Source organism: Chinchilla lanigera, unplaced genomic scaffold, assembly GCF_000276665.1.
Source record: "Chinchilla lanigera isolate Chin_1 unplaced genomic scaffold, ChiLan1.0 scaffold00007, whole genome shotgun sequence".
Taxonomy (NCBI): domain Eukaryota; kingdom Metazoa; phylum Chordata; class Mammalia; order Rodentia; family Chinchillidae; genus Chinchilla; species Chinchilla lanigera.
In genome coordinates this window covers 10,995,540-11,009,539 of record NW_004955408.1, presented here as the reverse complement: position 1 = coordinate 11,009,539, position 14,000 = coordinate 10,995,540, and the positions used below count along the sequence as shown (strand labels likewise).

At 41.5% G+C, this 14,000-nt stretch overlaps 1 protein-coding gene across 3 annotated transcripts in view; it reads left to right on the top strand.

The window, feature by feature from the left end:
- Positions 1–11,497: 11,497 nt before the first annotated feature.
- Positions 11,498–14,000, top strand: part of Timd4 (T-cell immunoglobulin and mucin domain containing 4) — a 28,630-nt gene continuing 26,127 nt past the window's right edge. For all 3 annotated transcript variants that reach the window (XM_013506895.1, XM_013506900.1, XM_013506889.1), the window contains exon 1: positions 11,498–11,582. In XM_013506895.1, coding sequence (XP_013362349.1) covers positions 11,525–11,582 — 58 coding nt within the window. In that variant the 5' untranslated portion in view covers positions 11,498–11,524. The remainder of the gene's footprint in view (positions 11,583–14,000) is intronic.

Sequence of the window (14,000 nt, the reverse complement as noted above, 5' to 3'; positions counted from 1 at the left end):
TTTTGTTGTGCATTTTTTTGAGACAGGGTCTTGCTGTATATAGTTCAGGCTGCCTCTGAACTAACTATATAGTCCAGGCTGGCCTCAAACTTGAGGCAAACCTCCTGCCTCAGCCTCCTGAGTGCTGGGATTACAGGCGTATACCACCACACCCACCTTCCATAAATATTTTAAAGTGAATTATTAGTAAACAAACCTTCTTCAGGAAGAAATGATTAGCAAAAATGGAAGTACACATTGAGATGTCAGGAAAAACATGCGGTAGGAATGGAAACATGGTGATGTTGCATCTTAAGCTGTGTGACAAACTCAACTCAGCACCTGGGAAAAATACATACAATCACTCACATACAGGCTATTTATTCATTCAACAAACACTCGACAAAAAAAAAAATAAAAAAACAAAACAAAACAAAAAACCACAAACACTTGACAGAGTATAAAGCACATACTACTCAAGTCCAGTCATACAGAAATAATCACATTTGATATTTTCTACACTGATACTCTTTACTTTCACTTCTTTGATTTCTGACATCTTGGCTAATAAAAATTATGATTCTGCTGAAATGTATTTTCTTTTCAAATAACGTCTTTTCTAATGCTACAAAACTCATTGTTTTGTGATCTGAAAAAGAATACCTCTTCTCCTCACCAGCATCATCTGCCCCTCTCTCATCTCCAGACAAGGGCTTCACATTGTTGGCCAAAGTAACTTTCTTATTCACTTCTGCGTCTCGAGCAGCTATCCTTTGTTTCACCCTTTTCTTTTCTTTTATCTTTTTAAGACAGGGTCTCGCTATGCAGTTCAGGCTGGCCTTGAGCTTACTTTGTAGGCCAGGCTGGTCTCAAACTCATAGTAATCCTCCTGCCTCAGCCTCCCAAGTGCTAGGGTTATAGGCGTGTGCCATCATGCCCAGCTTTTCACCCTATTCTTAAAGTTGTGTTCTGAAAGTTCAACAGTGGTTTCTTCATTCGAATCTCACAGTAATTTCCCTCAGTTTATATCAATAAGTGTTTTTTAAAATTTTTCAATAGGTATTTATTGCATACTTTGTATATTGTATGATGCCAGAATCTATGTGCAGTGCTAGGACAACAAGATGATTCTTGTACAGTCTCTGAAATCAGGAGATTGCACTGTGGCTAGACAAAAGACATAGAAATGGATAATCTTTATGTTTAAATACTGCTTTTTATTTTTATATTTAAACTATGCTACTAGGATCAAAAATAGCACACTGCATACTGTATATTTGCTAATTGACAAGTAAAACTGCACATATTTATAGGCTATCACATGATATTTCCACATAGGCATAAATTGTGTAATGTTCAAATCAGGGTAAGCATGTCTAGCTTCGAAAACATTTATCATTTTCTTATGATAAAACATTGGAAATCCTATCTTCTAGCTTTTTTGGAATAACCAGTATGATACATTATCATTGGAAGTGGAAATTCTTCACACCATCTAATTACAGGGATAAGGTGGGTCTAGGTTGCTACTGGACCTCAAGGGGAAGTTGGGATTCAAAGACACTTTTGGAGAAGCTTCAGTCTGAATGCTGAATGGGAGACCAATTAAATAAGATTCAGACATTCTAGACAACTGATTGTCACCCTTAGTTGTACATTGGAACTTTAGAATTACTCATATCCAGGCCTCATAGCAGACCGATGAAATCACACATCTGGAGGTGGAACTTGGAGATCCTGCTGTGGTTTGAAGGAGCAGCCATATCTTAATCTAGAGCAATAGAAAGCAAGGGAGAAGCACAAATGTGTGGGGGTGTAGGGTGGGTAATTGGTACCTGAGCTTCCACTGTCACACTGCCTGGCTGCAGAGAAGATTCTTAACTACTTCTTATAACTGCTTCGACATAACTGAGATAAGGTTGGTCAAGATACCTCAGACAACGCTGCAGTTGAACAAACACATATTATAGTGGTTTACAACAATCAGTTCTTATTTTTGGTTAATTTACTTCCATTGAGTGTTCTGGGGTGGAGAAGCCAGGTGCTCTGCCAGTGGATAGGAAAAAAAGGAATGCAGAAGATTTTTACAGGCTCCCACCTGACAGAGATGCATGACACATCTGCTCACGTGTAGTGGCCATGTCTGGTAGCATGGGGAATGGACATGTTTCTCCATTAGGCACCTGGATGACAACTGGAATATTTGTGAAATACTTGTCACTAAACTATGAGAAATCAAATTAAACTGAATTGCCAAAGACAGTCAAATGGGTTCATCTCTGGTCTTACACTATCACGTGACCTGTAAGAACTGATTTCACTACTATATTGGTGACCAAAAGGATCTCTTTAGGGGTACCAAACTTTGTCTCTTTCATTCTTACATCTGTTCTCTCACTTTTAATTTCTTAACCCAGTCTAGCGTTGCCAGGAAAGTAAGGGCTGGGTGTCCATGATTTTAGCCTTTTCCGTATTTCTTCAGATGGGAACTTTCGTAGTCCGAGGGTAAAATGATGTCATAGTGACTTGTTGAACCCAGCAGAGTGTGTACCCACCCAGGATCCATTTCTCCTTTTCTGCTGTGGCTGTGCCCTAGATGAGGATGATTTCCAAGGCCGGTTGACTCACAGTAGCTTCCGCCCATCTTGGTTTCCTTTGGTTATAAATCAAAACATTTCCTTAGTTATTTATGGTTTCAAAGAACTTACTTAAAGTAGTTTCATTTACTTCTCAAACCAGTTCTATCGTGAAAGGATTATTCAATCCAAATTACAGATGAAGACAACATGATTTAGAAGTGAGACAGTCTCAGAGATTTTTGAAACATTGACTTTCCTGATAACCATCCTTGCCTTTTTCCTGCCTTGTACAGTTTCCTCCATCTAATGAGGGAAAATATATATTCATTCACTCAGTGAGAATTTAGTGTCAATTAGAATCCAGGCACTGGGCCAACGGCAGGCAGTATGTACACATGGTTCCTCGTGCTGTGTTTAAGAAGACACTGTGCATTGCTCAGCCAGCACTTGGCCTCCTTATAGTAGAATGCTCGTCTTTTTAGGTACATTGCATGTTCCCTCTCTTGATCTTTGAAACCTTAGATTCCTACCCCAGTCTTAGGGAATGGCCCTGTTTGATTTAAGCCATTTGCAGCCATCTCATGGATAGATTTGAGGGTGGGTGATTATCAGAGACTGGGTGACACTGTCGGTCCCCAGTTCCCTTTCCCAGGCCCACTTGTGGGGAACCAGCCCACTTCTGTGTCCTCCCACCCAGGTGCTGCAGGTAGGGACCTATTCCTCCTACGTTCTTCCCCTGACCATGCCGTGAACAAGGAAGATGAATGAAAAAACACACAGTTACTTTAACATGAGGGCAGTCAGGAGGCTCTGGCCTCTAGCGGGCAGAGGCACCCTGAGCCTCTAGTTCATCCCTCCATTAATCGCACAGACATGGGTACAAGCACTTAGTACATGCTCAAGTAAACAGCTTAAACTCAGCTGTATTGACTAGCTGTTTTGTGCTCACAGAGGAAGCCAATTAAGCCTCAATTCATCTCTGGTCTCTCACAGGCGATAATAAGTTATAGAGCAGAAATTTGCAAAGAAGAGATTCCCTTCTCAGATGAAAAGTCAAGGACTAATTATGTCGAAGCCCTTCTGCCTCCCTTTTCCTCTTGCCAAAAGTGAAGTGATGTCCGGAAGTATTCTGTCTCTTTGTGATCCAATTAAGACAAGCAAACACGGAGGAACAGAAAGAAAGGAGCCTGGGTCCTTGAAAGCACTTTTTACAAAAATTCTCTGAGCTGCTATATCCAGGTTTCCTATGAGAGGAAAAAACAAATCTTTCTTTGTTTGTTTTGGTTTTTCTTCTAGTACCGGGAATCAAACTCACAACCTTGCACTTGCCTGGCAGGTGCTGTGCCGCTGAGCTAAATCCCCAGCCCCAAGCAAATCCTTTATATGTTTAAATTTTTTAAAATTGGATTTTCTGGCTCTTTGTATTGAATGGATTCCTGAGTGATTTAGCCATTTTGCTAAAAAACCAATAAAATAATTTCCACGTGTATTAACTTTGTTAATAATTACCTGCTGACCCCAGCCACTTCTGAAAAACTGCACCCCATCCACACTCCCCATTGCCAAAACCACAAGTAGAATAACTGGAATCTGCCCAGAGGGATCCTTTCCCCATGGATGAACCAAGAACTACAACCTGAAAAGCATTGTTATAGTTTAGCTTTAAAATGCCCTCCAAAAGTCTTCTGCATTTGGAAGGTGACTGGGTCATGGGATGCTGTGCGTGGACTCATCCATTGGTGAGTAGAGCAGCTGAACGTGCTATTAGGAGTGGGGACTGGATGGAAGTGGCTGACCGGTGGCGTAACCTGGGGAATGTATTCTTGTCCCCAGCTCTTCCTTTCTTATTCTGCTTCCTGGATGCCATGAGTGAGCCATGATCCCCTGCTGTGCCCCTCCACCATGACATTCTACCTTGGAGCCAATCAACCATGGAATGAAGCCTCTGAAATTCATGAGTCAAAATAAACCTCTCCTGCAGTGTGTTGTGGGTTTCGGGTGTGTTGTCCTAGAGATGAGAAAGTGATTAATACAACCACAAGGGAAAACGTGAACTGAAAGACAGAGGTCCTTTCTCAGGAGTCTAGGATTGAGAATGGAAAGAGCAATCAGTGAACTCAGAGAGCTAGTTGAGCATTATGAGTAGGATTTGGGGCTGGATTGACAATGTGGACAGTGAGAAAGCCAGCACCATCATGGCAGCTGGTCAGGGGAGCGTTTCTGAGATAAGCAGCGTAGCTCGCAGTAGAGCAGAGCAGCTAATGCCTTGACATTGCTGAAGGCTGTCAAACAGGCCACGTGCGCACCTGTATGAATCGCCTCCTCCTTGGACAATGTCAATGAACCTCTGTGCTTGCCCTGTAAAAATGTCTAATAAATGTAATGGGCAACAAAAAACTGTATTTTGAATTAAACTTTTAAGGTTTCAGATTCCTCTTTCCTTGTGTGCCTAGTACATGCTCTTCATAAGTTTATTTTTGGCATTATATGCAAATAAGACCTGGTGCGGTCCTTAGCACACAGCCATACCTTAGTAAATATGGCTCTTTTTCCATTTCCCTAAGAGCTAGGTCTGTAAGGAGGCATCGTGGTATCTTAGTTACTTCTATCTCCTTGCTGAGACAAAATGCCCAACACCCAAAGTTAAAGCGAGAAACACCTATTTAGCTCACAGTTTGTGGAGATCTCGGTGCATGCTCAGCTGGCACCAAGGTAGGGTGGCACATGGCAGAGGATCAGCAGTTCTTGGAGGCTGGGGCGGTGGGAGACAGCAAAAGCAGCAAGAGCAAAAGAGTGAACAAGCCTCTTTCTGCCCCCTTTATCTTATCCAGACTGCTGGGATTAGGGTGGTGCCAATCCAGCTAGCAATCACCCAGCCTAAATCCCAGCAGCCTTAATCCTAGCATTGCACTATGAAGCAATCACAAACTCAATTCAGTTACCTCTGAAGAAGCCTGCCTTGTGACTGTATGAGTCTTTGGGGGACATCTAAACAAAAACCATAACAAGTGGATTATCTTGGAGGGAAGTATGCAGATGGAGGTTTGACTATGTGTGCCAAGGTCTGGATGGATGGTGGCACTGGGGACCCTTCAGGTTTCTTTATTTTCCAAGATTTACAATACTACATGTCTCAGACTGAATCTGCTTCTACCTATAAACATACCTACTACCTTTGCCTTGCACCAAGCCCCACAAATCAATAGATTATGATGAAGCCCAGGGCCTGTGCCCACCCGTGCACATGCCAGTGTGTAACTGCACAGAATGAGGAAGGGCTAGTCCACAAAAGAAATAAAACTAAGCAGTCTACAACAAGATATTTGCAGTACAACAGGTCGTTCTATCTGTTGTACCTTGTAACACTACCTGGACGACAACTATTTTAATAGCTAATATTTGTTAAATGTTCTTTATTAGCCAGACACTCTGTTAAATGCTTTTCATAGAACATTTCTTTCCTTTTTTTTATTTTAAAAAGAAGAGAAAAAAACCAAATATCAAAACAAGATAATAGGAGAGTAACAATAGAGCATTTCTTTTAGTGCTCATAGCATCTAAGATGTAGATACTATTTATTTTCATAAGAGGGGTAGTCAAGCACAGAGAGATTGAGCAAGGTGCTCATAATCATGCAGCTGATGTCTTGTACGAATGGAACCCAGGCACAGCAATTTTCCACCCCACAGCAATTCAGGAAATAGGGAAGATGATGCAAATAAAATCTTGCTGAGTAGACCCCTGTGGCTGACAATAAGCAAAACAAGCATCCTTCTTGTGTTTACTGAAGTAAGTCACGGTGTGGCCCCTCTCCACACGACAGTTGTTTCCTCCCCCTAGAGTTTTCAGCAGGGCTGTCCTAGCCACCTCAATGTCCTGAACCCATACACAATGTATACCTTTCATGGTCACCTTGACTTTGAGGAAGGGCCAGAATTTGTATGGGGCTATATTTGGTGCATAAGGTAGAGGAGAATGCTGTCATATTTTTATTTTTATTTTGTCTTTTTGAGACAGGGTCTCGCTATGTGGTTCAGGCTGGCCTTGAGTTCACCTTGTAGCCCAGGCTGGTCTCAAACTCACAATGATCCTCCTGCCTCAGCTTCCCGTGTGCTGGGAATACAGGTATGCGCCACCACGCCTGGCTGCCATATTTTTAATGAGCCTTCTTTTCCACTGGATGGCACTCAGCGGTAGCATTCACTGTATTTTTGAATCCACCTTGTAAAGCCTGTTAAATGCTTTTTTAGGAGGACTTTCAGAACTGTTTCAGAATGTGGCAAGAAGATTGGGGTAAATGGGTTTGAAATAAAGTGGATATTTTGAGATGTGTGAATGGTAATTTGTCCTTTAATAATGTAAAAAATTTAACCATTCACCATATATTTTGATCATGCCTCCTACACAGTTACACACACGCTGGAAGAAATATAAAGGTCGTAAAAATTCATTGGCCCTGGACACCATTTTAATGCAAATTCTCACGATTGTTGGAGTGTTCTGACTATAAGCTTTACTCTCCCATGCGCAACAATCACCCACAAAAGTCTGTTCCTCTTTGCTTTCAGGGTCGCGCCTGCAGTCCTTCGTGTGAAGTGTCAGGCTCGTCATGATGTGATCCTGCCTGCTGTTCTGATCCCATTCTTTTTTTTTTTTTTTCTTTTTTGGTCTTTCTGGGACAGGGTCTCCCCGTGCACTTCAGGCTGGCCTTGAACTCACAACGATCCTGCTGCCTCAGCCTCCCAAGTGCTGGGATTACAGGAGTGTGCCACCACGCCAGGCTCCAACCCCATTCTTGCTCCCTCATGTGGAGTTTAGTGAAATTCACACACACATACACACACACACACACGTCACTGTCTTTGGGTCAGTACATAGTCTCATTATTGACCTACCTATAGGCCTGTCTTCTTTTTATCTCTGTGTCTCTTCATTTACTTTAAATAATATAATAAGCATCTCTGTAGTTGAAATCTGTCTATTAAAGTACTGCTATAATACATTGGACTTTTATACCCTCTTCATTCTGTCTAAAATTATTTCCACCCACTCAGCTCGCCCCAGTGTCTTTAGGACTACACTTAAAAGTTTCCCTGGTCCGTCTCTTCCAGCCCCAATACTAGGTTGAGAATCATTTCCCTGTCACATCTCACAGCCACGTGTGTTGTATTGTTTTTTTAAATCGCTTTTCTACCACTAGGCGGCGCTAGGCTTCAAGATTGTTGTAAACAAGAATGGCTGGTCTAATATGGCGGGCGGAGGGTTTATTTGACACAGTGCCTGGCACATGGGATGAACTCAAAGCACTGACACCCTCCACACGCATTGAGCCTTAAGAGAGTGGTATTAGAAACTAAGATCTGTGTACCATATGTGCGCAATAAGGAAACGTAAAATTATTGCAAATTGTTTATAACTAGAAAAATTTAGTGAATTCCTTTCCTACACTTTACCATCACAATTGAATATCTTTTGTGCATTTTCCTTTTGGTTTTTGTTTCCATATTACTAATAATGGCATACCCTGGTATTATTTTATTGATAATTATCTCACGACCCCCGACTAATTGGGTTTTTAAATATTTGTACAGTGTTCTTTTTACCCATCTTTCTAATGTAATCACATCTCAATTTTATGTTAAACCTGTAGCCAGACTTTACATGATTATGACCATGTAACTATCATCACATTAGTGAATGTACTATAATTACATTTCTTTTCTTACACATTTTATCTTTCCTAATAACTGCCTCATATTTTCCTTTCCTTAATTTCCCAAGTAACCATAAAAATTCACCCCTAAAGTTCCAAAACATCTGTCAAAAACCTATTGATTATCTTTTCAAAATACCCAAATGCAGCTGGGTGTGGTGGTACACATCTATAAACCAAGCAGTCTGGGAGCCAGAGGCAGGAGGCTCACAAGTTTGAACCCAGCCTGGCAAATTAGTAAGATTCTGTCTCAAAATTTAAAAAACTTTCAAAAGGACTGGGGATTTTCCTTAGCCCTGAACAGATCCTAGGTTTGATCCCCAGTACAAACAAAATCATGCATATACATAGTGCCTGAAATAACCAGTTTCAACTCCACTGCCACCCCAAACCTTAAGTCTCTGCCCTACATTCAGCCTTGCTTTATTGTTATAGTATCTGGTCTCCAGACATGCTTCTCTATGGTCTTCAATGAATCTTGCTCCCTGCTACTTATTTTACCATGGTATTCTCACTACACTTGATTCTGAGATGGTGCTAAAACTTTTTGACCAGTAGAATACTATTGAAATAATAGTGAATGACATCAAGTTAGGTAAAAACAATCAGATATTATTCCTGAGCCTGTTGCAATGCTCATTTTGGGGAAAGTCAGATACTATGTAAAAACATCCATCTACTATGAGACTGTTTGTATTAAAGAGCCCATGGTACCATGTGGAGTTGCCAGTCCAGCCCCTAACTCTTGTGGGCGTTCTCTCAATTCATTAGACATCCAAGTTGAGAAGTCGTCATTGATGATCAGTCATGTGGATGAAAAAGTTTTCTTGCACAAACAGTGCAACTGATTTTGAGATGACTCCATCTCCAGCCAGTGCACCTGACTGAGGAAAGACCAGCTGAGATCCGTCAACCAAGGGGACACGGAAAGTAAATTTTCTGGGCACTGTTTTCCAGGGTGGTTTGTGATATAGTGATACAGAATGGAAACAATTTCTCTCCAGCTCTGTTCTGCAGCTGACTTTCTAGAATTTTCCTTTCCTTGATTCAGATAAATTGTCTTCCAGATTCTATCATTTTCTTTCCTGGTAAATTCTCTTGTTTTGCTGTGGAGTTCTCTCCTGTAGCTCCCTGAGACAGGAAGTGTGGAAAGTAAATATTAATTCTATGTTCAGAAAAGTCATGACTACATTCTTATGTGTGAATAGAAAGTTGGCAAGAAGTAAGAGTCTAGGTTGAAAACTATTTTTCCTTTTGAATTGTACAAGCATTTCTGTGTACTTTTCTAGTTTTGTTTAGAACACAAATGGTGTTCTGATTCCAAATGCTTTTAATGCAATATATTACATGTTTGCATACTATTTTGTGGAGGATCTTTCCGTTCATGGAATTTCACTTTTGGCTGTTCTCCTATTCTGAAGTCTTTGAGAAATGTGAATCTCTTTTTTTATTATTGCTTTCATTATACCCTCTTCTGTATTTTTTATTTTCTTTTTTTAAAACACACTGGAACAATCCTTCTTAATATAGCATTTTAGATTATTATATTTTCTAGCAAATTTTCTTTATTTTTAAAACTCATAAAGTTCTGAGGTAAAAGAGATAGTATTTGAATTTTTAAGAACTCTTCTTTAGTCTCTGATTTTTCCTCTTAAAAGCATCTCTGTTCTCTTTCATGGATGTGAGATATTTCCTTCTGAGAAGATATTTTTTGTTTAAAAAAGTTTGAAAAGTTTTTTACTGCTCCCCTTATTACTTTGGACAGGTTGAAAGCTTTCCTCAAGCGCACAGTGAGCCTTAGTTGTCTGTGCATATCTAAAAGTGTTACAAAACAAAAACTAATGACCAGTTCTGTGTCATGGCTGATGTCATGTGTGTTGATTTTATCGAGGAGGACTGCGTGGTTACGTAGCAATAATTCAATACCAATATGGCTTTTGTAGGCTCTTCAGTTTATCCAAACTTCCAAACCCAGGAACTTCCCAGTTTCCTGGATTAGGGTGAGACTAGGATCCAACAGTCTGTGGCAGTGGTGGGAAGATTTTCTCTGCATCTCCTTATTTTTCCTCTCTGCCTCATTTATGGAATTCTTCTGTGTCTAGAACCTCATCTGATAGTTAGATTTTCATAGTGTGAGCTATGTTCAACTCTGTATCTTGTATAGCTGATTATAATCAAATGAGAATTTCTATTAAAAATACAGAACACTTGTGTACCCCCTAATATATTCTATAGTGCTAGGTAGGATAAGGTTGGGACTATGGATGGATTACCCTAAGAATCACAAGTCAAGTAGGATGTAGTGACTAAAAGCACGGGCTTTGGAAACAGAAAGTCCTGTGTTTCAGTCCAATTTCTACAACTTTTTTAGTGGAAGCTACTGAGGAATTTATTTACCTCCCGTAAGCTTGATTTGCCTTGACTGTTAAATGGTATAAGAAATGTGTACTTCTTAGAGTTTTGAAAATTAAATACTGCACTCTATGATTACAGAGTAGCACCTATAATTAAGCAGCCAATAAATATTAGTGATGAAAAAGTCTGGACTTACAAAACACATCTGGTTGGTGAGCACTGGTTGAGCTCCATTCCCTTGCTGTGTGGTGCCGGATATAGCACTGTGTCTGTAGAATCTGAAAGGGTATAAAATCATCTCATTCAGGTCCTGTACTCTGCCTTATCTTCTTTGCCTTTCCCCAGCAAGCGGCTCCACTGTCAGGCGGAGCTGTTGGGCCCAGACCTTGGGTCTGCTGATGCCTGAGTCTGAGTTGTAACCACAGGGTCCATGTGTTGCACTTTCTCTCTCCTTCCCAATAAATGAGATGGTGGTTTTGGGTGATGTGGTGATTGATGGCACCCCTGCCATTTTTTCTCCATTATGAAGGCAAGGCGACCATGAAACAGGGACAGGAAGATTCCAGAGTGAGATCTATCTAGTCTAACTTTTGTTTGTTCACCATTAAGAATCCCCATGAGAACAACTGCCGGTGCAGACTTTATGGCATTTTACTGCCAATTTTCCAGCAGTCAGGATGACCATGGCTTATCCACACATCTGTTCACACACCCGGGGCACCAGGAGAAAAGCACTCAGCATATTTTATCGTGCATCTCTAGTAGAGGGAGGCCATTCAGGATGAGGAAAGGGAAGATATTGAGGAAAAGGAGAAATGAAATTAACATGTCCCACGCTGTCAGCAGGAAGTGCGGTATAAAACATGAATTTTTGACAGACAGACAGACTCCTGTCAAAATGTCCAAAGGGGCTGTCGTTCTCTGGCTGGCAGTGGTGCTCGAGTGGCTTTGTCTAGGTAAGTGTTCAAAAGCCATCCACGTGGGCTCCTTGGGGGGCTGCTTATCCTACAGTGGGTTTTATCACATTCCTCCACTCCTTCAGCCTATTTTTATTTTGAGGGGAGTCTTTCTCCTGCCTCATTACTGAAAGTTTTTACTCAGAGACTGATTTGGAGGTTGTAGGGTGGGAGAATTTGTACTAATATTGGAAATTGCAATTTAAGAAAAAAAAGATATAGAAGTAAGGGTCAGGAGAAGGGGGCCAAGAAATTCCACCTCCGAGTGTTCTACAGCACAGTCAGAGACAGAGCAAGTTGTTCTGCTAAGAGCCCCTTTTGTAATTCTTACCATTCTCTCCATTCAGGAGTGTTTGTCTGCTCTTGTTTTGCTGGGGATGGGCTTCAGTGAGAGATTTCTTTTCTGTACATTGCTTATAGCACTTGGATCATGCAAATGTCCATGCTCCATTTTGGCCGGTGAAGGCCTCTCACCCTGGGGTGTGTGGCTGTCTCTCTGGGCTGAGTGGCCAGTGCTGGGACCTCTGGCGCTGACACCTAGAATATGCATAAATTGCACTGGCTTCTCCATGTGTGAAGTGAGGGGTGTGTGTGAGACCTTTAACTATCGATCCTAGGGTTAGGCAGCGTCCAGTGGGCCTCGCCATTTACAAACTGCAGTTATTCAGCTGTGAATTTACAGCAGTGCTGTGGGAGCAAACACCTGCACTGCAAGCAAAACAAACATGTTCTCTCTGCCTCTCAGGCCTGTGGCATGCTGTTCTTTCTGCCTCTTTCTGTCCTCCTTCACTCATACATCCTCAGCTCTCCACTGAAGCCAAGCTTTTGCTGCCCACCCCTTCGCCTCTAGACTGGTTGAGGACTCCCGGCTGTGAGTTCTCCTCCTCCCTGGAGCTCCTGCATTGCAGACCTTGTCCCCCTCAGCACCTGTTCCCTCCGCTGCCTCCCTCCCTAGGCACCGTGTGGGCTCGGTGAGCCAGGTTTGCTTTCTTTGCTATTGTACTCCAGCACGTAGTTCCATGCTGGGCACATAATAGATAGGAAATAATCTACGGAACGAAAGCAGTCCCTGTAGCTTTCACATCTGTGTTTTGGGTATTGTGCAAGCACCTCCCTACCCCACCCCATTAATGTAAGAAAACTATTGCCTGCTATTTATTCATTCATTTATTTATTTGTTTTTCTGGTATTGGAGATGAAACGCAGGACACTGCACTGAGCTACATCCTCAGTTCTTTCAAGTTTTTTGTCTCTTTTTTGGAAATAGACCCTTGCCAAACTGTCCAGATGGGGCTGATCCTTGTAACATGCACCACCATGCTCAGCAAGTCTGGTTCTTTCTCACTGTGTTTTACGAATCTGCATACTGTCTTGAGGAGTTGAAGCTTGGAGTTTAAGGTGCAGTTTGCTAAGCTCTATGTTCACGTGCCCTGCTTCTTTGAGGACTCTGATAAAATGAGCTTCTCCACCTCGCTTGAATGAGGCAGCCCCTGATGAATTTTCTGTTTGTTTGGTTGGCTGGTTTTGTTTTGTTTTGTTTTGTTTTCCCTAGTGTGCTTTTTGTAAAACTTGAAACTTAAAGGAATGTGGCTCTTTAGGGAATCATAAGGTGGATGTGTTCAGAGACACCTAACAAAACCCTCACTCTATTGACCTGTGATTGCAAGCATTTTAGAGATGGAGTGTCAAAGTACAAACCAAAACCCACTTATTTATTGCAAAGCACCAACACTGCAATTAAACCTAATACTGAGGCTTTAGTTTAGGCAAAACAACTGCACATTAACTAGTGTCTTGATTGGGAAGAGTTTTGCTTAAAGTCACCAGCTTACGGGGTGCCATAGCCTGGGTTGCACCCACTCCCATTCCCAGTGAATCTTTTCCCCCTGATACTTCTGTGGCTGCAAAGAGGTTTCTTGTCCTACTTCTAAGTTCCTGTGTGTTTGGTTACTTGTAGTAAAAGTTTATGAATTTCATGTGGCCCTTGATGCCTTTGGTCCTGTGAACCCTAAGACTCTTTCTGTGGTGAGTGTGATCCTTTTTGTCTTACAGTGGTTGTTATTGTGTATTCCTTCCAAGAACACAAAAGCAGTGACGGGCAGCATGAGGTTTACTATGTAACCATAATGGGTGTTTTTCAGTTACACCCAAACACGCTTCCTTTTTTAAAATATGAAATTTTAATCAAGTGAGTAACATAGAAACTCTTGGTGAGATAATAAAAATGTTACAAAAGCAAGATTAGGGAAATCAATTATCTTTATCGTTACACCCATGTCTGGTCCTTTTCTTCTCATCCTGGAGGTAATGGAGGCCATGGGTGTGGTATCTGTCCCATCAGACACTGTTCTGTGCATTCGTTTTCACACGGTTGAGCCCATGAAAATGCAAACCAGTTTATTCATTTATTTAACAGAG